Below are 23498 nucleotides of genomic sequence, written 5' to 3'. Positions count from 1 at the left end.
TGAATGGCTGCCATCTTAAATGATAATCCACATCTTCTTAGTTGCCGCAAAGCCGATCTGGTCTTTCCGACCGTAACAATGCCCCTCTAGCAAGGCAGCTCAAGTCGCTAATTGGCTGTAGCGCCTAGAGCATCCGAGGACGTTCTATACGTCTTCCCTACCACCGGCATTACCCGAGTCATACTTTGCTTTTCTCTGGTCTGATAAAGACATATCTTTGAGTTAAACATGGAAAAGCATAATATAATTGGCCTCGTCGTAAATAGCACCCTTCCCCCTCTGCCCAGCTTTTACGTTCAACACACTGCTGATTCGACCCGGGTATTTAACTCGCCTTTTCGATAATGGCCATGACATGGCCGCGATAAAAATTGTAAGAATGAACATACCCTGCTGCACTGATCGCTACTAAATGCTTATAGTGTAGTTGATGAATCAATGGAAGTTGTTCAATGAGTCAAATCCTGAGTCCCAGCCTCTCCCATGCCATGAAACCATCTCCATTTCAACCTACTACTCGTGGGTGTGCTTATGCAGCTATGCGCAACTTTTTTCATGCAGGTCTTTTGACTGAATGTAGAGATCAGCTAGAACATAACGACACAAGCAAATAGTACCGTATGGAAAGACATTCCGTCATGACAGATCGAGTTAGAGATTGCAATCGATTCGTGAGTGCCGACGGGGCCCCTGCTCCACCAAGATACGATTCCATCCTCCTCGCTTGGTGCAGTCTAGACTGAGCATAGACACGGTCGAACGGCTTGGCTTGCAAGGGTAACTGCGAGACGGTATTACCTGGGATCCGACGGACTCTGAGACATGCGCCCCCTTAAAAACTGGAAAGAACTTGTGGCAACCCTGGGCGATGTTGAAGGCATAACCAAAGATACGACTCGCAATGACTAGTGAGCCAAGTTCCATATCAATATGCTGAAAATGGCTCATGTAAGAGAATAGGATGCACCATTGATTAGTAGTAGATACTATGACGCGCGAGCGAACAGATCTCTTATGTTTATTGACTCTGGAGATTCGCAGACACAAAAGTTCACAAAAAACCTCAGTAGCTAATAGCGGTAGCATGCTATTGCAACGACGAAAGGAAGAACAAGACAGGAAGCAAAGACATGTGTCGTGGCGTCATTCTCCACCTCAGTCTGCTAAGAGGCGCAGCACATAGAGAGGAAGATACCCAGTAATGCCCACGCCGGGCTACAAAAGGCCCCAGATGTACGAATTCAGCAATCGCTCTTCGTACTCACCGATAATTTGTGCTTTGCTCATATCTAAGGATACATGCATCGGGTCGTTCTCCAGATTCTTAGGTCTGACATCAAATCCTCTCGTATCGGTACAGCAAATACAGTATGAGAAGCAATGCCCGTAGATCTTGCTGTGAATGTCAGAATTCCTGGGCTTTGCACAACAGCCGCAGCTTCGTCTGCAGCAACCTCCCATGGCTGCACAATGACCTTGCAGCCATTTGGACGAAAGGTGCCAATCCGGCTGCATCTCCCGAGCATACAAGGCCCTTCTTAGAGGTCCCTCGGGGATTGACGCACGGAGTTTCTGGTATCGCCGCTCCTCGTACCAGAGTTTCTGATGTGTTTCTGACGACAACCTCTGAGCCGTCCGTAGTTTTTCCATCAGACAATCTTTGTCAGGCGCCAAATCAAGTGTCAAGTGCATGAGGCATCTTCCCTCGCACTCGCGGAAGAACTCCTCCTTTTGAGCCAGGAACACCAGTCGCTGCTGGGCAAGAATCAAATTGCCAATCCTCTTCCAGCTTTGTATTGAAGAAAACAAGTCCAAGTGATGCTTGCGGCGGAGAAACTGAGCTTGACGCCAATTTCCCCGACGTTCCATTTCATGCTCCTCTCGCATAAAAATGGGATCGAAGACGGCGAGGAGAATGTGTTTAAAGAGGCTTGGGAGGCACATAATGGAGAACGACTTGGTTAACGTGCTATTGATAAGTGCTCGTGGACACCTTGTTCGTGCACGGTTCGTGGACTGACTTGGAATCAGAAGAGGACTTCGATTGTGGTAACTGTGAAATTGAGAAGTAAAGATCGTCAAGGCTCGCAGGGAAAGCCCAATATACTTAAGAAGGATGTAAGAAAGCGTTGCGATAACCTATCCCGTGAGTGACGAGAGTGAAAATATGGTGTGTCCTGCTGTTCGGGTGTGGATAGTGTCAAGGCCTCAGGTAAGTCACTGGGATCATGACGACAATCCACAATGTTGGCATCCGTCAGCGCCCGTCATGATTACAGAACTGCATACTTGACATAATGAACCAAGTTTACAAACCGAGTCACAGTCATTGATACCCCCAAAACACCTTTCCCTCGCCAGGAGAAAACTTCCTTCTATATCCCGTGTGCAAGCAGTATTTTTTATTACTACCAAGTGATAGAACTGCTGGTGTCCAATTACACTTTATTGAGGACCTTGTCTATTTTATGGGGCTGGCATCAGCTGGACCGATTTCACCAAGTTTACGTGGATGCGGCCAGTCGACATGATCAGAAGAAAGAGGTGACAACTTAGATGTCCATATCCTTTCCAATACTGTAGATGTTTGCAAACTTGGTTATTAGTGAATGTCTCAAGATGAGCAGCCAAACTGCTGGGTCGAGTTTCTGCGGGACTAGACAAGTTTTTCATAATGCAAACTACACAGTTGAACTTTTGCGATCAATAATGCGGTCATAGGGCAGCTCTGCCAGTAGTGAATGTAAATGTCTAGACAAGGAATATGTTCTCACTTCACCAGAACTATTCTTCAGCTATAGAATGAGCTTGTTCACTGTCTAATTTAGCTATTAGCTGCGGTTTCATGACCTGCTAGGACATCTAGATGCCCACTCCTGTTGACTACCAGAAGTTATCTGGATGAGGCTCTTCAGATTTGGCACAGTTATCTCGGAGGAACTGGTAGGCCCGCGCCTTCGTTCTAATTGCAATAAGCGGACGGTTAAGGGTGGTAACTGATACACCGTCCAAAGGCACATTTCAGAAGGGCATATTGCAGAAAGAGAAAGCGCATACCGTCGGCGGGAGGGAAGTCAATACGCAGAGGGTAACTTCCTCATGCATATCCTTCTTGGGAGCTTGCAATCCAGGCTCCTTCCTCGCTCTCTTGCATTCTGACGAATTTTTCTTCTTGATCCATTCTTCCTCATTCGAAATGTTAATTCGGCCACATGCAAGGCACATTCGGGCATATTCTGCTATCTTCGAATGAATTCCCTTATTTGATACTTGCTTCCTCTCACCCCCACGATGTTGCCTCTATCGCTGCCTCTATGACAGTTTCTGTCTAAGACGGACACCCTCCCTCTGCCACCAACAAGCCTACCACCGTGGGGTCCGCCGTTGCCCCCGTTCTCCCAAGCCTTTCTGGACACAACGTTGGTTCCAGCGTCCGCATCGCCATCGTTGCGTTAGGCTCCTTCATCGCATTGATTTGTGCCCCTCATTGGCGGTAGGAGCTCACCTGCACGGCTGACCAGAGTTTGAGACTGATATGAACGTGTCTAGATCTTTAGAGGCTACAAGCCCAAAACGATCCACGAGGTCCTTGCGGCCGGGAAGACCACCGTCGCCGGCGTCGTGAGATCCCCTATACCAGCGAGAAGAGGAATGAAGATACCAGAAGAGGCGGACTTTGGGGGGACGGAGCCCGAAACTTGGAGGAGGGGGGTGGAAGCGGGGAGCTCGGGGGCCAGAGAGTCCTTCCACACTGCCGAGACTGGGGGCACCGCATCGGGGGTCGGCCAGGGAAGCGGATCGGTTGGGGGGGGCGGGGGCGCTGATGGCTGATGGCTGGCGGGGGAGGATCGGGGGCAGGGGCCCCGACCTCCCAGGGTAGTGAGACCCGAAGCGTGCGTGGCTGGGACCGTTTTTTGGCCGATAAAATCTCGTTCTATTGCGGCGTCCTCGCCACCAAGATTTTATCTTGATGGAGCTGGGCAAAGGCCCGGCTCGTTCGCGGGCGGGAGGGCGAAGAGGGAGAGTCTTCAGAACTGCGCTCTCTTTAAAAATTATTTCTTTTTCTTTTTTTCTGCTTCTTCTGCCTATGTAGTCTTAATCTGTATAGCTTATCTGTTTTCTTTGGTTTCTATTTCTGTACTTTGTTTTCTGCTGGCAAGTATATAATATAGCAGGACAGATCAATGTGCATTCATTAAGCTGGTCATGCTCCGAGAACGAGAATAGCACACGCCAACAGCTGCTGGCTCCCATAATATGATACAAACGACCCCCAATCCCTCTTGTCCACACTTCGTGACATTCAAGGATGGCGAAGACGGACTGACTTTCATTGGGAATTAGGAAGGCTGTCCAGGAAAAGGTCCATTAAACCCCTTGCGACTCACGTGGCATACTGACCTGCTTAGTTCTTACCCCTGCACCCTGCCCTCCTCGGAGCGGCCCTACAGTTCCCCATCCCATGCTGCGCTAAAAAGGCTCTTGCAAGAGCCGGTCAAAGTTATCCATCATTGCCGCAGTGTTCTCCCATGCTGCGGCAATGCGACCATCACGCTCTCGACATTTGGCCGGCCCATCAGTCACCACGCGAAGCTCTCCTTGCCGGCGAGCGTCTCTAACCAACATCGAGGTTCTCGGCTGACGCTTCTCTGCGAAGGTGCGGAAGACTGCACTCAAATCGACACCTCTTAGGGCGGAGTCCCGTTCTTCAGCCCCGAGGCCCAACTGAAGGTCAGGAAGAAGACGTGAAAGGTGGTAGCAGTCCTCCCTGGTCACTTTGTGTCAGAGTTGTTTGAACTTTATCGATGCGTGTGCGTCACTTACAGCGCCTGATTCGCACCCTGACCGATGTGAGGGCTCGTGGGATGAGCGGCGTCTCCTACCAGTACACAACGCTTGGAATGCCATTGCTCGGCAGTTAACTCTTCTCTATCGAACAATCCGTATTTGATAATGCGCTCAGCATCCCTAGTAAGCTGCAGCACGGCCGGCTCGAAGCCTCCTAAGCACGCCAGTAATTCGCTGCGGCGTGACTCGAGTTCCTCGGCGGTCGACAGCCTCCAAGTCTCTGGTTGCTTGTTAGAGTCAGGTAGAGTCACTGCCCACGAGACATGCGTTTTGGAGATAGGGTACGCAATGACATGAATGCCTTCGCCGTACCAGTTGCACATCTTGCCTCCTCGGTTTTCCAACGTAGACGGGGTGGGCGAGATTCCAGCTGTCTGGGTCAGCCCCGTGAAGACTGGGGGCCCTTCAATGCTATCGGAGTTCATCTGGAGGATTACACGTCGAGTCGCCGCCTTGATACCGTCACAACCGACAAGGAACGAGCCCGTGGCCGATCGGCCGTTGCTGAAAGTCGCGGTGACGAAGTCGCCGCTCTCCTGGATAGTAAGCAACTCCCAGCCCTCGCGAACCTCAATTTCCCTATCCAGCAGGAGCTTCTTCAGTCGAAGGTTGAGCTCAGACCGTCTTATACCGACTGCAGAATATCCGTATCGTTCCTTGAATCCGCTTGCAAGTTCCGAATCCGCCAGGGTTTGTCCCTGGGCGGTTCCATGCCAATAGCCGGCCAACGGTCGGAATTCTTCCTCAAGGCCTTCAGCTACGCCAAGCATACCAAGAACCTTCATCCTAGACCGAATGGTTATTGCTGACATGCCACGGATGAGAAAATAGGAATTGCCTACCCGTTAGGCTGCAGAAGAAGGGATGCGCCCGCCTCGCCCAGAACCCCGACCTTCTCGAATACAATGGGCGCATATCCACGTTGCTGCAGCAGGACGGCCAGCACCGGGCCAGCAACACCGCAGCCGATTATGAGAACAGTAGGAGAGCTCGTCATGGTTTTTTGAGTTTGTTTCTAAAGAATTATCTTCTCCCAAATGCGACCGTATTTCCCCTTTATAATGCCGTTAACTAGGCAGACTTTCTACAGGGGTCGGAGCCTCCGCGGTCACTCCGCGGAAGGCCCACACTTCATTATCATTTATGCAGCGACACAGTCGCCCCTGAAAGGATCTAGCCACGCACTTTGTTATCCTGCTTAAGACTTATTAATCTGATGTCAATTGAAACAAAGGTTGAAATAGCATTGATTTTCAGCCAATGGAAGGCGTCGCTCATAACTGCGTTACACACCAAAGCTCGTTTATGCCCGTGCTGTTTCTTCCCGACGGACAGACGACTTCTCCTCTTCAATATACATACTGCCCAACTTCTCAACGGCAGTGGCATGGTCCAGATCCAGTCCAACATCACTCCGTGCCTGAGCCAGCAAGATCGCGTCTTGTTCGCCCGTGCGACTCTTGAACACCCGATCCATATCCTCCAGTGTTGCGCCCTTGGTCTCCGGCAGGCAGAACCACACCCAGACGATGCCTGCAGCCAGAAACACCGCGAAGAAGATGTACGTGCCCCATGCCCAAGCAGAGAGCATCGGCGGTACGAAGAACGCGACCGCAAAATTGTTAATCTAGGGCGGTGTTAGCATCAAACAGCTCAACCATGATGAACGGAACATGGTGGAAGGATATACGTACCCAATTACTCGACGCACCAAAAGATGCGCCCTTGGCGCGAATAGAGAGAGGGAAGATCTCCGAGACCAAAGTCCAGGAAGCTGGTCCCCAGGTCGCGCCAAAGGCGCCCACGTACACCCAGATGAAGGCAACGGCCGTCCAACCAGCCGCCGGATGGCCAGGCCAGTCGTGACGGAACTTGGCGACAATGACTCCGGCAATGATCATGGAAATGAACATCACCAAAGAGCCCAGCAACAGCATCGGCTTGCGCCCAACCCTATCGATCACCAGCATGGCGGGAATTGTGGACACGAGAAACACCACGCCCGTCACTCCGGTCGCCAACAGGGCAGAAGTGCCACTGGTCAAGCCGAGGCTTTCAAAGACGTTGGAGGCATAGTAGATGATGGCGTCGATCCCAGACCACTGCTGGAAGAACATAACCAGCCATGCCATGGCCACCCGCTTGAAGTTGTCCCAGGTGCGGACAATGTTGTAGTACTGAGCGAATTCCCGCGCCATGATGCTTTGCTTCTCTCTCTCGGCCAGGTGGGGGAAGGTCTTCGCAAAAGCACGCTGCTCGAAGAGACACTCGGCCTTGATTTCCCTGTACTCTCGTTCCACCGAGGGATGATCGGCCGGCAGCTTGCGAAGGTAGGAGAGAGTCCGGCGGGCCTCCTCATCCCGGCCTTTCTTCACCAGCCATCGAGGCGAAAAAGGAAGCCACCAGATCCCAAGGGCCAGGCACGCTGCAGGGATGCCCTGGATGATGGATGGAAGTCGCCAGGCCAGGTTGGACTGGTGCTCCCCGTAGCCTCCGATGTTGTTACTTCCATAGCCGCACCAGAAAGACAGCATAATCCCGAGGATGGTCGCGAATTGGTAGAAGGAGACCATGAACCCACGAAGCTGGGGGGAGGACAACTCAGCATTGTATAGAGGCCTGTGGAAAAGTGGGATTCTGGATCAGCTGGCGTTTTCTTAGGTGACCACCACGGTTCAACGAGTCGAAATCTCACTCACCCGACACCACTAAAGGTCCCGACTCCCAATCCAGTGAAAAACCTGCCGGCATACAATAGTGCAGGACTGTGATAGGTAGCCCCGATATAGAGGTAGCTGCCCAGGACCACCCAGCAACAGGCCGAGAACATTGTATATTTCCTCGAGAAGACTTCTCCTAGGATACCAGCCGAAAGAGACCCAACGATGCCGCCCAGTTGCAGGACTGAGGTCAACCAACCCGTGGCGCTTGAGGAGGCCACTACCGTGGGGAAGTTGTCTTTGAAGCGATACATGACGAGGGACTGTCCAAGAACACCTTGTTGGTACCCATATTCGAATCCACCGAATCTGATATTCCCAGATATCAACATGTGTTCTTCCCACAGTGGTAAATCCTGACTTACGAGGCGAAGAAAGCGATAGCCATAAGCTTGGGGTTGTTGCGTATGATTGCCCATCGACTCTGCGGATGAGGATCCTCCCACTTCCCCCGGGCTTCAATATTGGCAGAATCCATGATGATTGTTGGCAATTGGGTCGCGCTATAGTGTTTTCAGGCTGCATGCGACCGACCGAAACAGCAAGATATAAAGTCGGAATTGCCAGGGAGAAGCAGTGGTCGGGACCATTTTATCCTCCGGACCAGGGTCTAAACCCCACATTCAGAAGTCTGGGGGGCAGAGCACGGACGGACCCTGGCCAGATGAAGCTGGAGATGCTCCCATAATGTCGTCAGGCTATGTTGCACGCGGGAGAGGAGATGGCGTTGGCGTTTGCAGTTTCCCCTCATCCACGGCATCCCGTCTTTTGTACTAGCACTTGATTCTGGCGCGGTTAGCCGCGGCCTGCCATTTTTGTTTGCCACTATCCCCATGGGGTGGGGGATTCTGCAGGCGATAGTGCGGGGGTTGCATTCCTGACTCGGTACTCTAGACGATGTGCTGGCCATTTATCCCACCTTCCCCTGCTTGTCGCCTCACTTGATCAGCAATCTGGGAGGAGAAAAAGGACCAGACGAGGCTAATCATCACAACTGAGCTTCCGGCTAAATCTCATTTTACCTGGTCTGATAGGACGTTGACTGGGAGTCTGGACACTGCTGAACTGGTAGCTGATGGCTCCGACTAACCACTGTCTAGCCCTCTCTCGCCCTTTCTAAAGCACCACAATTTCAGGGTTGGTGGCTGATCCCAAGCCCAAGCCCAGGATTCTGCCTGGCAGAATTGGAAGAATGTTAAGCTGTGAGAATAAACTCCTGTACCTTTCTGGTTTAGGCTTAGTAGCTTTTTTAACTAATCATATTATACAGTTTACAAGACGTCAAAAAAGGTGAGGGGTATTAAGATGAAGGTATACCTGATAATTGACTCAAACTCATATTTAATAACTAGTAACTGAGGGGTATTTTCTAGGCTTTTTATATAGGAAAGTAACCAAAACTATACTGGTTTAAGAATATTCTTTAAAGAGTAGCAGTTAAAAAGGTTTCCCACTAATTTTCAATAGCAATACTAACTACTTTAGGAATTGGGCAGGGGTGCCGAAATTTTAGTCATAGATAACCAGGCCCCACCGGCTGAGAAAAAGATCGCCTTCCGGATTTACACGAGCTAAGCCTAATCCAGAACTAGTTTTTGGCTCGTGCAGGGCTGCTGATGACCCCTAATATTGTGACCGACACTCCCAATTCTTCGCCTGTTTCGCGTCCCCTTCACCCGTATATACGGCTTTCTGTGGGTAAAAGCACAGTGGACGTTGGCGATAGACTGTGTCCTGAGTGGTGTCATTCTGCCATGTCGTGGCAATTAACGGCTCTGGCGCCGTGCCATTCTCAACCCATTGCATCAAGGCGAGCAAAATATCGTGCCTGGCATCCATATACTCGGGAACGCTGTGTAGACTCGATGATAACGTGGGGGCCTGGTTGGGGCCCGCAAAGTACCATGGTGCATGCATACTCTGTGGTGTACCTGTACAGTGCCTAGCTTATGTTTCAGCATGGTGACATTTGCGTTCTCATTGAAGGGGGGTGCAACTTACTGCATGCCCGGAACATAGAAGAATCGATAAAATGAGTCTAGATCAATGCCTCTCGGCACCAGCTGCTCGGCGACATGATTGTAGAAATATAGACTGCTGTCTGTCGGGATCCATCCGTCGGACATGCCGTGATACATCAGTAGCTTTCCGCCCTTGTGATGAAAAGGCGAGATGTCGAAGTCGTCGGCAGTTGCATTGCCTGGATCAAGCTGATCCGCGAGTTGGACGGTACTATAGTCAAACTGGTCCTGGCTCCACTGCTTTCCCAGTCCGAGGAAGTACCGTACATAGTCAATTCCCAGGGCAGCTGAAGTCCCGTTGTTCACCAACAGTGCCCATTCCGCTTCACTGCCAGGAAGGAGGTGAGGAAACACAAACGTCTGGTTCACGTCCACGTAGTCACTGTAAATCTGCCGCAAAGTACCCAGCTGCGCAGGGCTCAGGCACTGCGTCGCATTGGTACCCTGACATAAAAGAGTCTCCAGACGCACATTGCATTGTTGCGGAGCCGATACGATTCGATCCACCAGTCCGTCCTGAGGATCGCACTGTCGGATGATCTCCTCGCCAATGACATCGAACATGCTCTCGGGGATTTGACTGGTCGGTTCAGCATTGTAGGTACCGATCTTGACTGTCCAGGGTTGCATATGTGAAGTCCACCAGGCGGGAGCTCCAGCAATCACCCCGTCGAAGTCGTCGGGGTACAATTCCACCGATCGCAGACCCTGTCGACCGCCGGTCGAGCAGCCACTATAGTAGTTGTACTTCAGTTCTTCACCATAGTACTGTGCTGTGACCTCCTTGGCTAATACCACCGAGCCATGCATGGCTCGATAGCCCCAGTCAATCAGCCTCTCAGGCTCATTATACGCCCAGCTACCGTCCGAAAGGACACTGTTATGGCCCGTATCGGTGGACATGGAAGCGAAACCATATCGTGCACCGACGCCCTACTCTAATTAGTACAGTTTGGTCACCATTGGAGACTGCTTCCGCAACTTACCATGTCCGCCCAGTTTATGCCTCCAGCAAAGCCCCCATTTCCGACCGCCCTACGTGCAGCTGTGATTAGCGCAAGGCTCATACATTGTTGTTAATTGTCGCTTACAGAAATCTTTCATTCCACTCTGTAGGCAAGAAAAGCCCGAACGTGTAAGCTGAAGTGGCGCTGGAGGTAACATTGAGCTGAACGACACACAATTCGGGCAAATCGGTGGGTGATTGTGGGTAGGCGATGTCACTGGCCGGTACCTCAAAGCTGTCTCCATTGGAGATTTTGACCGCCTGCAAGACTGTGGCGTTGTCGTGGCCAGCAGATGACAGGTACGTCGAAAATGAGTCCGGCGTACATGAGAGCTTACTTTCAGTCAAGACGAGAAATGTGCTGCTCAGAGCCAAATGAGAGAGGTAACGGAAGGGCCCCATTGTCCGTGAAGCGGCTTGATGGTTGCCACGACACCTATTCTGTTCTCGAAGAACCTTAGCTCTCCAAATCAGTGAAAGACTTGTCCATATTTATATGTTGCTAGATAGCTTCGCGGTTCCAGTGTACCCCGATAGTGAACGGCGTACACCTTGCCTCATTCAGCGGTTCGGTGATCCGACAGATAATGAAATCCCTCAGAGCCCGAAAGACGTTCAGACTCGCTCCCCCTTCTACGTTCGCATTTCGTGAAGCTGTGGAGAAGGGCCCTCCAAGTGTTCTCTTGGTGGTGCGAGTCTTGATGAAACTAAGCCCAAAATAAACACTGTCTACGAAGATCCAGCGGTCAACTGCCGTCGTTAAATGCCTTCGAAGATTTGTATGACGTCAAAGTTCGGGGAAATTCACTCGTCTCATACCGGCATGCAGCATGCCTGATAGTGCCGCCTCAGTTATCAAGGACTTTTCGTGCACAAGCCAAGTCTGCAGGTCTGCATAGTGCGTGCACTTTGCGGCTTTCCCGAGTCCGACCATGTGTTGATAATTGGCAGCATTATAAATGTGGGGAATTTCGGCAAAACCTGCCCGAGTTGATGCCGATCTCGGGACATCCTCGGGATAATAGGGCCGTATGGTTACTGGGAGAAGAGAGACGCATCTCACGACAAGCTTAATCTGGTCTGATTAAGCAGTGATAACCACACTCAGAAATCATAAGAGCCAATGGCACAAATGGCACAAGAGTGAGTTGAAGACAGCAAAGGCGTAAAGTCCATAGCATAGACCTAAGGGGAGACATGAAGTCTAGGGCCTTGATACCACTGCCTTGCATGAAAGACCCAGTTGATCACGGCAAAAATAGTCATGAAACCGAGCACCGCAGCTGTATAATCTGAACGATCTTAATCAGTACATAGTCAACCGAAGCATAACGTGTGGCCTGGCTTACTCATGTTGCTCCCCATCACAGGCATTGTCGCTGGGAAGCTATAGAAAACCAGGACCAGGATAGCGAAGCACACGGTAATGATGTTAGCAGCCCATCCGAATATGCTGGGCAATTTGAATGTATGACTGCTCGGTAGCCGGGTACTTTCGCGTCTGCGGCATAGTAGCGATAGTGCGGAAAAGGCATAGGGCACGTGCTGTAGAGTCAGGCCTGTAGCGATAAAAGCGTTGAAGGCTGATGATGAGCTCAGGTAGATGCACTCAATGAGGAATATGACAGAAAAGTTAAAGAGGAGTGTCCAGACCGGCACTTCCAAACTTTCGTGCATTTTGCCCATCCAACAGCTGCCGAAGAGGGCGTTGCCGCGGGCTACAGACCAGGGAAGACGAGAGGCTGTCTCATGGGCACCATTGAGAGTGAAGACCGCTGCGAGACAAAGTAGGACGATGAAGACGGTGGCTGCGGTAGTTAAATGGGTTGCTTGATACCAAACTTCGTAGATGGGCACACTAGGAGATATGTCAGCTATGGCTGGTTGATGGTGGTCCAAGAGAATGGTCACGACTGACCCAGTAGCAGCAGAAACTACTGCATTAAAGTCACTTATGTAGTACAACATGGCTACGAGAAAGGCAAAGGATGTACCAAAGCTGATCACAAGTGTTCTCAACAACGCACGTGGAACCACCTTCGCTGCATCCCTACACTTTTCTGCCAGATGCAATACGCCGTCAATACCAGCGTACATGTGGTTGGGTAAGACGAGACTGGTGAGAAACGCCAGTCAACCAGAACTCCATTCACTGGCATTCAGAAAGTTGACCCGTGCATGCGTGTTGGGCTGGAAGTCAGGAGAAGTAGGGCAAAGCAGAAGATTACAATAATGAAGAATGAGGCCAGAGTTACGAAGACTAAGCAATTAGTTCAGTAAAGACAGTGAGCGAGGGCGTTCGACTATTTATAACAAGCATCATGGATCCAGAGAGTTTTGTACAAGAGAAGATGACAATAGCATAGAACCGAGGCACTGATCACCTGGTGGAGGATGAAATAATGCCATGGCTGGATGTTAAAGCTGGGGATTTAGAACAAAACGACACCGATTATGAGTTGTGACGGGATGATGACCACGCCTGTGCAAATAGCAATCCATGCAAACATGTTAGCCATCCCACAGGCGTAACTCTAAGAATGAGTCAGTGACTACCACAGTGCGGTGGGAATCAGCACCTGTGTGCGCGACAAGAATACCTACTTGTGCTCGGCTGAGCCATCTGGGAGCCAGGATGGAAGTCCAGTGATATGGGCCCCCAGCCGTGGGGTAGACATTGCCAACTCAGCCAGGGTTAGGGCGCAGGCTCCAGCCAGGAAGAACATGAGGATTCGACCATATATCATTGTTACCGGACCGCCCTGCACGATTGTCAGAGCCACAGTAGCCGACACTCTCGCCCTACTGTCGCAGATAATCCAACTGGCGGATATGATTTGCAGGAGTCATCTTGCGCGTTCCGGCCGTATGAAGGGTCAACCCCTCCAGGCAACTCTCCTCCACCAGACCGCCAACTTGAACCGAGTCTAACAAGAGGAAGCAGGATTATAAAGGTCAAGGCCATTGTTAGTGAAGAGGATCAGGCCATCGACATACGTGTTTCGATGTCCAGACCTGGCTCTGATCTAAAAGACAAAGGATTGGCAGCCGGATTGAACTTGAAGGTATTCTGCACCATACCATGTTTGGTCTTCATCTCTACTAGCTCCATGTTCGACACTGTATTTATCAATAGAATCAATTTGCTCGCGTCTGCGAATATCGAGTGAGCCCTATGCAGTCCTAAAGCAAGAGCATCGTTCTCTTTCAAGGCCCATCCTCCTCCATCAGTCTCCTAGATCTGTATCAGGACAGTCCTGATACGAATCCAACTGGCAATTGCAGGTCCAACTCTAGAGGTCCAACTCTAAATATGGATGATGCGGGTATGCTGGCCATTATTCCCCGAAACGTTAATAAACTGAGATTAATGGTTCTGTGGCGTGGCAAATAGCCTTGTACAGATGAGCTGTCCTTGAATGCGGATACTGATACGCTTGCGCTATCAACAATTTCAGGGGAGAAATCTGTCGACCATTACATGAGGGATATTGATTGGTAGATACGCAGATATTGGCTACGATATACCGGGCAATCACGTATCTGTCTGAGCGAGCCCACTCACAACCAATATCTGCGATACGTATTTACCATTATCCCCTCGCAAGGCTTTTCTCGGAGAAAACTAGGGACTCGCCAGTCTCAAACAAGATGAGTGAGTGGCTTGAACTCGTTCTTTGGTTTGCCAGCAATCAGTTCTCAGTATGTTGACATTTGCAGAGAATTGTAAGACGGGTAATTGTAGAGTATAAGACTTATTTGTATACAATATGCTAGGGAACTGTTTGCTTCATTCGAGGTGCTAGTTTGATACATGCAAGGCGCTTGCTCTACAAATGAGCACGTGCAGTGGACAGAGAGCGCAACTCTTCTGTCACAGTCTTTGCTGCACGAGTTCCCACTTCAATTGCACCATCATTGAAACTACGCCATCCTACATCCCAGTCCGACTTTGCAAACAGAACATTCCCATGCTGAGAGTGGAGCTTATCCAGTGAGGTAGAGAGAAGCTTTGGAGGAGCGAAGAACCAGTCTCCCTTGGCAAACTCGTCTTTTGACCAGTTTTGGAATATCTGAAGAAGTCAAAGTCAGCTGATCGTGATGAACAAAGATGAATGGTGATGCTCACCGAGCGCTTGATACTCATTTTCCTAAGAGCCATTGCCCGAACGGCTTCCTTGGTTGTATCCAAGTTCTCTTCGGGCTGAATGTGATTTGCCGCCCTTCCAAAACAGACCACGTGTGTGGTGCCAGCGGGAGTTGTGCCATCGCCAATGGCATAAAATAGTTTGTTGGAAGGGTATGAGATTCCCCTCCAGGATCGCATCGCACGGCTGGAGATCTCAGCATGGACCTTGACACACTGGCTAACATGGCCAATGTTGATTGCAGTTGTTCTCTGTGGTCCCAACGGTGGAGGGAACGTGATGGTGGAGATCAAGCGAGTGGCTGTATAGTTGTGGCCATTTCGGGTGCTCACAGTGACCTTGCCGCTCTCGTCTTTGATGGACTGCACCAGACTGTTGAACGCGTAGAGAAGGTTACCCGTCGAAAGAACTTCCTTAAAGAAATTTATGGCAAAGCTAGACTGACCACGCTTGCATTTGTATGAAATATAATAGTCCATGCAGCCTTGGTAAGAGTAGCCGCTCAGCGCCCACCCATGGAGAAACTCGAAGAAGCTGGTCGTTTCGAGAGTACCACAGCTGCAGAGCAGGATGAAGCTCTCCAGCACGGCACGCTCGTCCAAGGTAAGAGATGTAGCGACCTCATTCAGACGGTCCTGGGCCGACAAACTATCGTATGGATGCGCAGCAGGAACATGGAACGCATTGTGAGAAACGGCATAACTTTCCTGCCCATTTCTCCATCCACATTCACAAACTTCGGTAATGCGAAGGCGAGCAGACGGTCCTGAAGGAATGGCCAGCCATGCATTCCATAAGGCATATGCGGGGTAGGGATCTCCACTGACCTCTTTCTGGTGGGTGGAAATCTTCGATCCATGGTCTGTGCGCAGCTGGAAATGGTTGACTCCGTGGGAGAATCAAAGGATGGCTCGAGCTCATGGCGCATTTGATAGCGTGAAATCTCGCGCCACACATGCGACTGGCCCCAATGCACCCAAGTGCCTCTCATTTCAAATGGATAACCCCCAATGTTCGACGACCACGACCGGCCTCCAATGCGATCCCGTGCCTCGATGATTAAGACCCGGAGACCTGTCATACAAGCATCTTGATGGAACGCGAGGCACCTCTGAGAGGCATGGTAAAGGTGATATTATCCGGCTGTCAAGGAATTCCGGGTTACGAGGCTATCAACATTGTGGCGAAGGCGTTGAGCGGTCCTCAGAGAGGCCTCAGGCTCGTCACATCTCGCAAGTGAGGCATTATTTTCCTCTGCGGATGCCTGACCTAGGGCCTCTTCGAACCTATCCAACACAGTGTTCCACGTTTCCTGGTTGGCCTTGTACTGTTGGCCGGAGAGGTCAAATCTTGGTTCTGAGTGGCGGGAATAAGGAATGAACTGCGATGATAAATTGCGAAAGCTCTCTGTGATTGAACTGATTCAGTGAGCATTGAAAGACTGGGGATGAAACAAATACCCGATCAAAGCTGATGTCGGGCGATTGAGCAGCGCATCGGACCGACGCCCGGGGATAATCCCGCCGATGAAGTCCGCAACCTCAACCAATACATTATACTTGGAGATCAGTTTTGGTTTCTGTATTAGGATCCCAAGAAATAGGATCCCAAGAACTCAGGGACTCACCAAAGAACGTGTGGGTCTTTGTTCCGCCCCACCAGCTCTAGGCACTATCATTGTATGCTCTCACTACAATGGTTCCCGCTCCGGCTCTAGTCCACGGCCCTACCGACCCTGTGCTCTGGCACAAGACACTGGGCGATCTAATTGATGAGCAAGCATCTCGCTATGGCACAAAAGGGGCGGTGATTGTGCCCTGGCAGTCTGTTCGTCTCACCTACAGTCAACTTGCGGAAAAAAGCCGGGTGTTACCTCAGAATATTCTCAATATGGGCTTGCATCCGGGCGACTGCGTGGGCATCATGGCGAGAAATCGCTATCAATATACCGAAGTCTTCTTAGGTGCGGGACGAATTGGTTGTCCGGTCGTAGTGTTGAACAATACATATATTCCGCACGAGTTAACGAGAGCCGTTCGCCAGAGTTGTACGTCTATCTCATCTCCATGATCCTGCACAACATCCTTTGACTGACCCTTTGACAGCATGCAAACTTGTCTTCATTAGCTTTTCCATCGGAAAACAAGCTCTTACGGGCCATGTCGACGCCCTTCGTGGGAGCCAGTCTTCTAACCCAGAACTCCCAGAACTGCGCCGAATGGTGCTCCTTGGGGAGGAACTGCCTGGTCAGGAGGGCGTGAAAGTGTAACTTTACGACACTTTCACTCGCCACACGAACTAGTCATACTGGACAGACAGAGATTGTTCGAACGATTTCATCTGAAGATATTCTCAATCTATGGTTCACCTCGGGTAAGTACGGACCCCGTGCCTTTTGGATTGGGGACAGGCTAAACACGATGTCCCAGGTACCACGGGGTCCCCCAAGGTTGCCATGCTGACCCATACGTGAGTGATGATTCTTCCTGATTCTTGGTATTGCTTCTAGCTCACTATGAACTTGCAGAAATCTCCTCAAAAATGCCCGCTTCGTGGGGGAAGCGATGGGTTTGGGACCGGAGGACGTAGTCTGTAGTCTCCGCACTCTATCATGGAAGTAGCATTGTCTTTCCTTCGGACTTCTTCGACGTCAAGCAAATTGTCGATACCATTCTGATAGAGGATGCGACAGTCATTCTCGGCGTGCCTACGATGTGCATCGCCGAGCTGGAGGTGCTAGCTCAGCTCGGTCGCAAACCACGGCGCCTGCGAACAGGCCTGGCGTCTGGATCGAGCGTGTCGCAGGACTTGATGAACCGACTTCAGGAGAAATGGGGGTCGAGAAGATGTTAATCGCGTACGGAATGACGGAGACGAGGCCGGTCACGTTTGTCACGGGGCTGGATGACCCCCGATGAGAAGCGCACGTCGACGGTAGGCAGAGTCATCCCCCATACGGCAGCCAAGGTCGTCGATCGGCACGGTCGGATCCTGGCCCGAGGACGAGGTGAGCTCTGCACCAGTGGATTTGCCTTGCAGAAGGGTTTTTGGCAGAATGAGCAGAGAACGAAGGAGGTCATGCGGCGGGATGAGACCAGAGTCCTCTGGTTTCATACCGATTAGGCGGTCATTGAAGACGATGGAGACGCATCCATCACCGGTCGCATCAAGGATCTGATCATCCGAGGTATACTATGACGCATTCGAATTCTTGTGGTCAGGGCTGACTAAATGACATTCCCAGGTGAGGAGAATATCATTCCCCGAGAGAATTGAGGAACGACGGATGGCCCATGCGTCTATCAGCGAGGCCAGTGTGGTGGGCATCAAGAATGAACGCTACGGGGAAGTCGTTGGTTGTTTTCGGAAGGCGATTGGAGCAGCCACCAAACTTTGTCACGATGAGCTCCGCCACGATGTCAGTCAGACTTCAGGGCGTCATAAGGCGCCCCAGCACATTTTCTGGATTAGCAATGCGGCCGTGGGTGAGAATTTCCCTAAGACTGGCAGTGGAAACACCAGAAGCACCTCCTACGAGACTTGGGCAATCGGTTGGCCAGGCTGGATGAGGTACGCGCTAGATGTGGCTAGAACCACTGGAAATTAGACACCTTCTGTTACTTAGTGGTACAATCTCAGTCAGTATTGAGCGTAATTCAGTAGAATGCCTCGTCAACTGCGTCACCAGAAATGTCCGAACATCCAGGCTGACTGCGACCGTGTAAGCACAACGCATGGAAAATTCCTCTCCGTCACGATAATCCGAGTCCGATTGGATGTCAATGCGTAATAAACAGCTAGCGTGGTCACAGGTCTGTCTTGCAAGCAGGAGTCAGGCGGAGATGACTACGCCTCGGGGTCCGAACTTGAACCCCAATAGTCAGAGCGAGGAAGGGCTAAAAGGGGATGAAGCCCTGTCTTCCGTCGTCCAGGCTCTCTCTACTCTCCACTCTCTCTTCCGCCAGCTTCGGTCCGCAACCCGTAGAATCAAACAAAGCGAGCGGTCCGGGCAAGAACATAGGGCTACTCTATATACGCTCTACGAATTATGCATGAATTACACCAACTCCACCCAGATTGAGATTCACATCCTTACAGCTGAGCTTCATGACACTCTCTGGAAAATGCCCACTACTTCTCCCTCCGTGAGAATTGTCGAAGTGGGACCCCGCGATGGACTACAAAACATCCCAACAAAGATTCCCACTTCAACCAAGCTGGAGTTGATTCGTCGACTGCGGGAAACTGGCCTGCAGACGATTGAATTGACATCTGTGGTGTCACCCCGCAAGATTCCTCAACTTGCCGACTGTCGCGAGCTTTTGCAACATTCTTCTATCCAGGGCTTGGCAAAAGATCCGAATCTACGACTACCGGTGCTGATACCGAACCTCAAGGGTCTGGAAATTGCGCGCACATTAAGCGTCAGGGAGATTGCTGTTTTCATCAGTGCCACAGAAGGGTTTAGTCGGGCCAACATCAATTGCTCCGTGGACGAAGGGCTCGAACGAGCCAAAGAGGTCGCATTTCAAGCCATTGCAGCCGGTCTGGCAGTTAGAGGGTAGGCACCGCGTTCTGAGTACATCAGTCACATTGGGCTGACAACCCCAGTTACGTTTCGTGCATCTTCTCCGATCCATACGACGGCCCAACGTCTCCAGCTGCTGTCCTCCGCTGCGTTCGCGCACTGCTGGATGCCGGTTGCTACGAGGTCAGTCTCGGTGACACGCTCGGGGTAGGATCACCCGCGAGTGTCCGCAATCTGCTTCAGTATCTGACCGATGCCGGTGTTCCCGTCAGTAGTCTCGCGGGACACTTTCATGACACCTACGGTCAAGCTGTCGCCAACGTCTGGGAGGCCTATACATGCGGCCTTCGCGTGTTCGACAGCAGTGTCGCCGGGCTCGGAGGATGTCCCTTCGCTCCGGGAGCCAAAGGGAACGTCGCCACAGAAGATGTGGCCTACATGTTCCAAAACGCCGGTGTCGAGACCGGAATTGATCTTGCTGGTCTGGTGGAAACGGGGTCCTGGATCTCGAAACAGCTTCCAGGTTCCAACTCAACCCGGGCAGGCATTGCCCTGACCGGGAAGGCCGCCAAGGCTTTCCCTTCAACAAAGGCACAATCCACGCAACCATCACCGTCATTCCAATGGACATTGGCCGTCGATTCTGATGGAATTCAACTTCTTCGGAGTGGAGCCAATTTGAAAGTTCTGCTGAATAGACCACGCAACGGCAATGCGCTGACCGCCGCAATGATCGCAGAGCTCACATCAGTCATGTCCACCGCCAATTCTGATCCAGCCGTATCACGTATCATTATTGTTGGTAGCGGCAAGTTCTTCTGTATGGGGATGGACTTAGGAAAACATAGAACGCCGGTGGCGCAAGGAGGTTCGAGCAGCGAAGCGCAGTTTCTTCGCTTGACAGAACTGTTCGACGTGATCGATCGGTGTCCTAAAGTGACCATTGCCTGTATGAACGGACCAGCCTTTGGCGGCGGAGTCGGACTCGCCTGAGCCTGCGATATTCGACTTGCGGCAAGGTCGGCGACGGTGACACTAAGTGAAGGCAAACTGGGCCTTTGTCCAGCGACCATCTCCAAGTATGTTATTCGGGAATGGGGCGTTGCATTTGCGCGGGAGGCCATACCCTCCGCACGTCCAGTCAAGGCCGAACGGCTACTTTCCTTGGGGCTGGTGGCTGAAATTGCAGGGGATCCGGAGGACCTGCACAAGCGATTAGATGATCTGCTTGCACGCCTCAGACATGTCTCACCTCATGCTACTCATATGTCGAAGGAGCTGGTCAAACTCGCCTGGACACATGCTAGCAAGGAGGAGCAAGCAGCGGGAATCAAATCTCTCTTTCACGAAATGATGCGGCCAGATGGAGAGGGCGCCCATGGAGTTCGGGAGTTCCAGTCCGGAAAGCTGTTGAATTGGGATGCCTACATCGAGAGTGCGAACAAGGCAAAATTGTGAGATGCATTCACTTGACTCATACTCTCACCTAGAATCTGCCGATCAATGTTGTCTTCTGTTAATCACCGCGTTAAAGAAGCAATGCTGATATCTCTGTTCTTAGGAGTCGAAATCTCCTGCACTCCGGTACAGTGTTCGGGCTCCAGACGTTCTACATGTTGTCTTGTGGTGAATCGTCACGAGAGTGATTCTGCTCATACTGTACTAGTAAATTCAGAGTCCTGTGAATCCTAGCTCCTGTTGCTTTTTCTCTCACATTGCGCTAGTATATCAGGGGTATTGAAACATCGTCCATGTCTATGATTATATGATTTAACACGGAAATGATAAATGTCAGTTCCGATAGAGCACATATCAGTTTCCAACATATGAAATTTATCAGGGAAAAGACTATGTACAGTACGTCCACGGTGCAGTGCCCCAGCTTGAGCGCAGTCATCCCCGTCCCATATTAAGCCCATTCTACTACATGGGAATAGGCAGTATATGGACGAGCAAGCTATCCCCACTAACCTGTCTTGATAAACTGCCCTGTGAATTGACGAATGCGCTTTCCCCAGATGAAGATAGGGATCCCCAGCAACCCAAGACCACCTGTCAGCCCTGCAAACGTCACAAACGTGCCATCGTATCCATATCGCTCTATGAATGGCGCAACTCCATAGCTCGTGCCGAAAGAAATAATTCCGCGGAAGGCGCAAATGATAACCAAGAGTGGACCAGCTCTCGTCGGATAACTGTCTAGCAGATAGGTGATGGCCACAATGTTGGCCCCAACAAAGCAGAAGTAATATGCGGCCACGGTCCAGACGTACACGAACCAGTGGTAGTGATAGGGGCTGGCCGCCCCTTGGCCATAGAGCACTGCAGTGAAGACCCCGACGGTGATAGGAAAGATCAAGGGGATAATTCGAATCTCGGGCTCGTGTAATCCCTCGTTCCGCCGGGCGAAGTACTTGATAAGCCAGTCTGACCCGTGGCCTAGAAGCGGAAGCGCAAGGAGAGCAACGATAATCTGGCCACAGTTGACGTAGCTGGCACTGCTGTCGGGCCAGTTGTAAGGGCCGGCGGAGAGAACGGTGCTGTAGGTCGTACCAATGGCTACGTTCACTCCAATGGTCAGTCCGTTCAGCAGAAGTGCCCACAAGACATTTGGGAAGAACAGAAGCTCAAAGGTTTGCTACAGTCATTAGTAAGTCACGCATAAGGCTATACGTCTGTGCTTACCCGGAACACCTCCGCAACTTGACTCCAGTCTGGAGTTCCAATCCAAAGTCGCAAATCGGACTTCCAGGTTCGGGGAGCAAAAGTAACAAAGTCCAGTTCTGGACGCTCAGTACAGCCTTCGGTGGCAGAGCTATCAGCCTTCACGTCATCCGATGTACTTCCCCCTTGATAGGAGCTTGCCGACCGATCATACTTTGTTTCTGGGAGGAAGCAAAACGCGAGGACGAGAAGCACTCCGGACAAGGCAGAGCCCAGGCCATACCACCACTGAGGCGTGATTGCTTCTGCGATTGGAGACGCGCACAGGACCCAAATCGATGTTAGGGTCACCTGAATCGCCAGTTGTCCCATCAGGGCCTTGCTTCGTTCGTGAAGGAAAAAGATCTCCTGTCGCCCATTGTTTGCCATGTCAGCAAAGTGTCGGAGTTGATTGAAGGAGATCTGACCTGCGTGATCATGGGTACCAGAGCCTCGCTCTGTCCCGCAGCGAGGCCAACCACCATCCGGGATGCTAAATGCCACTCGAAGGTCTTAGCTGTCGCACAGAGAATAGCCCCGATGACGAGAATGACTGTCGACCCTAGAAGCACAATTCTCCGTCCGACGCCGATGGCCAGAGGCATACCGATGAGATTACCGATACCCCTGTGCAGGTCCTTATGCGTTAGAAGGTCCTCCGTTACTCTACTATGTATTGGCTCACATAAAGAGTGTAGGATATGTCATCAGGTGAGTGATATCGGCATATCCTTTGCCAGCGGCTCCATACTCCGGTATGTAAAATCCCAGCAACCCGCCAAATCCAGATACAAGAGCGAGTCCTAGAGTCGAGACTAATGGGGTTTAGCACTTCATCAAGTACTGTCAGGTGGTGTGTATCCTACAGATGGATATAACGACCACAACCACCAGTTTTTGCCAATATGGCATATTAAGGGGATCTATCAATGTCAGTTTCTATGTTGCCAATTCCCCACCGACGGAGCACAAACCTTGAGGATCCGCGGTCGGTGTAGGAATGTACACAATTGAACCCTCTGTGAGCCTCACAGTGCCTGTCACGGCCTCTTTCTTGTCCCCCATCTGCCCTTCTTCAATATCCTCCACGTGGCTGGTGCACTCTTTGTCGGCGCCTTTGGCTACTGCCATGATAGCCGATCCTTGGAAATGTGGCTGGGAAAGCGAGTGAGTGTGGAGTGAGAAGGAAATATGACTTCGTGAACCTTGCCGGGAAGTCGGGCTTCATTCCCTATCCCCTCCTCTTATATACCACCCAGGTCGAGTGCATTGGCACAGACGCGTGTCCAGCACGAAAGTCCCAGAGGAATAGCTCACTTGGCCAGCGGGGAGCCTCCCCCAGATTCGGGACCTCATCGCCTCCCGCAAGCTCGGTAGCCTAGTATGGGAGGTATCGGAGCACGCCGAGATGGAAGCACACTGTAGGTCCGAGAGGGTATCGCTACTGCGTCGGCTAGCATTTTACCACAACCAAGAAGATTTCGGGGCTCTTCAAGCACCATCAGAGTGGAATCCATGAAGGAT

At 51.3% G+C, this 23498-nt stretch overlaps 9 protein-coding genes across 9 annotated transcripts; 2 read left to right on the top strand and 7 right to left on the bottom strand.

Moving 5' to 3' along the window:
* Positions 1 to 1215: 1215 nt before the first annotated feature.
* Positions 1216 to 1944, bottom strand: BO97DRAFT_418840 (uncharacterized protein; the record flags this gene model as incomplete). Its single annotated transcript, XM_025696539.1, has 1 exon — positions 1216 to 1944. One exon carries the CDS (start codon positions 1942 to 1944, stop codon positions 1216 to 1218), a length of 729 nt encoding a protein of 242 aa, XP_025546301.1.
* A 2444-nt stretch (positions 1945 to 4388) lies between these two features.
* On the bottom strand, positions 4389 to 5845 carry BO97DRAFT_464650 (FAD-dependent oxidoreductase; the record flags this gene model as incomplete). Its single annotated transcript, XM_025699508.1, has 3 exons — positions 4389 to 4768; positions 4825 to 5634; positions 5691 to 5845. The coding sequence occupies 3 exons, from the start codon at positions 5843 to 5845 to the stop codon at positions 4471 to 4473; spliced, it is 1263 nt and encodes a 420-aa protein (XP_025546300.1). The 3' UTR covers positions 4389 to 4470.
* A 306-nt stretch (positions 5846 to 6151) lies between these two features.
* On the bottom strand, positions 6152 to 8046 carry BO97DRAFT_464647 (sugar porter family MFS transporter; the record flags this gene model as incomplete). The annotated part of the gene is made up of 4 exons (XM_025699507.1): positions 6152 to 6475; positions 6543 to 7467; positions 7548 to 7877; positions 7934 to 8046. The coding sequence occupies 4 exons, from the start codon at positions 8044 to 8046 to the stop codon at positions 6152 to 6154; spliced, it is 1692 nt and encodes a 563-aa protein (XP_025546299.1).
* Positions 8047 to 9180: 1134 nt separating this feature from the next.
* On the bottom strand, positions 9181 to 11037 carry BO97DRAFT_447091 (tannase and feruloyl esterase). The gene is made up of 4 exons (XM_025698729.1): positions 10681 to 11037; positions 10576 to 10624; positions 9570 to 10522; positions 9181 to 9510 (listed from the first exon to the last, which is right to left on the bottom strand). Exons 1-4 carry the CDS (start codon positions 10995 to 10997, stop codon positions 9192 to 9194), a joined length of 1638 nt encoding a protein of 545 aa, XP_025546298.1. The 5' UTR covers positions 10998 to 11037; the 3' UTR covers positions 9181 to 9191.
* A 743-nt stretch (positions 11038 to 11780) lies between these two features.
* On the bottom strand, positions 11781 to 13707 carry BO97DRAFT_438651 (uncharacterized protein; the record flags this gene model as incomplete). The annotated part of the gene is made up of 9 exons (XM_025697923.1): positions 11781 to 11887; positions 11945 to 12453; positions 12514 to 12711; positions 12768 to 12855; positions 12910 to 13006; positions 13040 to 13129; positions 13200 to 13218; positions 13272 to 13418; positions 13655 to 13707. 9 exons carry the CDS (start codon positions 13705 to 13707, stop codon positions 11781 to 11783), a joined length of 1308 nt encoding a protein of 435 aa, XP_025546297.1.
* A 718-nt stretch (positions 13708 to 14425) lies between these two features.
* On the bottom strand, positions 14426 to 15824 carry BO97DRAFT_473868 (flavin monoamine oxidase family protein; the record flags this gene model as incomplete). The annotated part of the gene is made up of 3 exons (XM_025700276.1): positions 14426 to 14668; positions 14725 to 15445; positions 15631 to 15824. The coding sequence occupies 3 exons, from the start codon at positions 15822 to 15824 to the stop codon at positions 14426 to 14428; spliced, it is 1158 nt and encodes a 385-aa protein (XP_025546296.1).
* A 614-nt stretch (positions 15825 to 16438) lies between these two features.
* On the top strand, positions 16439 to 18334 carry BO97DRAFT_438649 (acetyl-CoA synthetase-like protein; the record flags this gene model as incomplete). The annotated part of the gene is made up of 7 exons (XM_025697922.1): positions 16439 to 16790; positions 16849 to 17008; positions 17046 to 17116; positions 17340 to 17591; positions 17622 to 17842; positions 17988 to 18224; positions 18266 to 18334. 7 exons carry the CDS (start codon positions 16439 to 16441, stop codon positions 18332 to 18334), a joined length of 1362 nt encoding a protein of 453 aa, XP_025546295.1.
* A 533-nt stretch (positions 18335 to 18867) lies between these two features.
* Positions 18868 to 20844, top strand: BO97DRAFT_464637 (aldolase; the record flags this gene model as incomplete). The annotated part of the gene is made up of 3 exons (XM_025699506.1): positions 18868 to 19304; positions 19355 to 20220; positions 20266 to 20844. The coding sequence occupies 3 exons, from the start codon at positions 18868 to 18870 to the stop codon at positions 20727 to 20729; spliced, it is 1767 nt and encodes a 588-aa protein (XP_025546294.1). The 3' UTR covers positions 20730 to 20844.
* Positions 20845 to 21122: 278 nt separating this feature from the next.
* Positions 21123 to 23105, bottom strand: BO97DRAFT_464634 (putative MFS transporter; the record flags this gene model as incomplete). The annotated part of the gene is made up of 6 exons (XM_025699505.1): positions 21123 to 21909; positions 21957 to 22343; positions 22403 to 22601; positions 22660 to 22789; positions 22841 to 22897; positions 22949 to 23105. 6 exons carry the CDS (start codon positions 23103 to 23105, stop codon positions 21238 to 21240), a joined length of 1602 nt encoding a protein of 533 aa, XP_025546293.1. The 3' UTR covers positions 21123 to 21237.
* Positions 23106 to 23498: the final 393 nt, after the last annotated feature.

The sequence above is a fragment of the Aspergillus homomorphus genome, assembly GCF_003184865.1.
Source record: "Aspergillus homomorphus CBS 101889 unplaced genomic scaffold BO97scaffold_73, whole genome shotgun sequence".
In the NCBI taxonomy this organism is placed as follows: Eukaryota; Fungi; Ascomycota; class Eurotiomycetes; order Eurotiales; family Aspergillaceae; genus Aspergillus; species Aspergillus homomorphus.
Note: the sequence above shows the minus strand (reverse complement) of the source record. Positions and strands in the feature narration are given on the sequence as shown.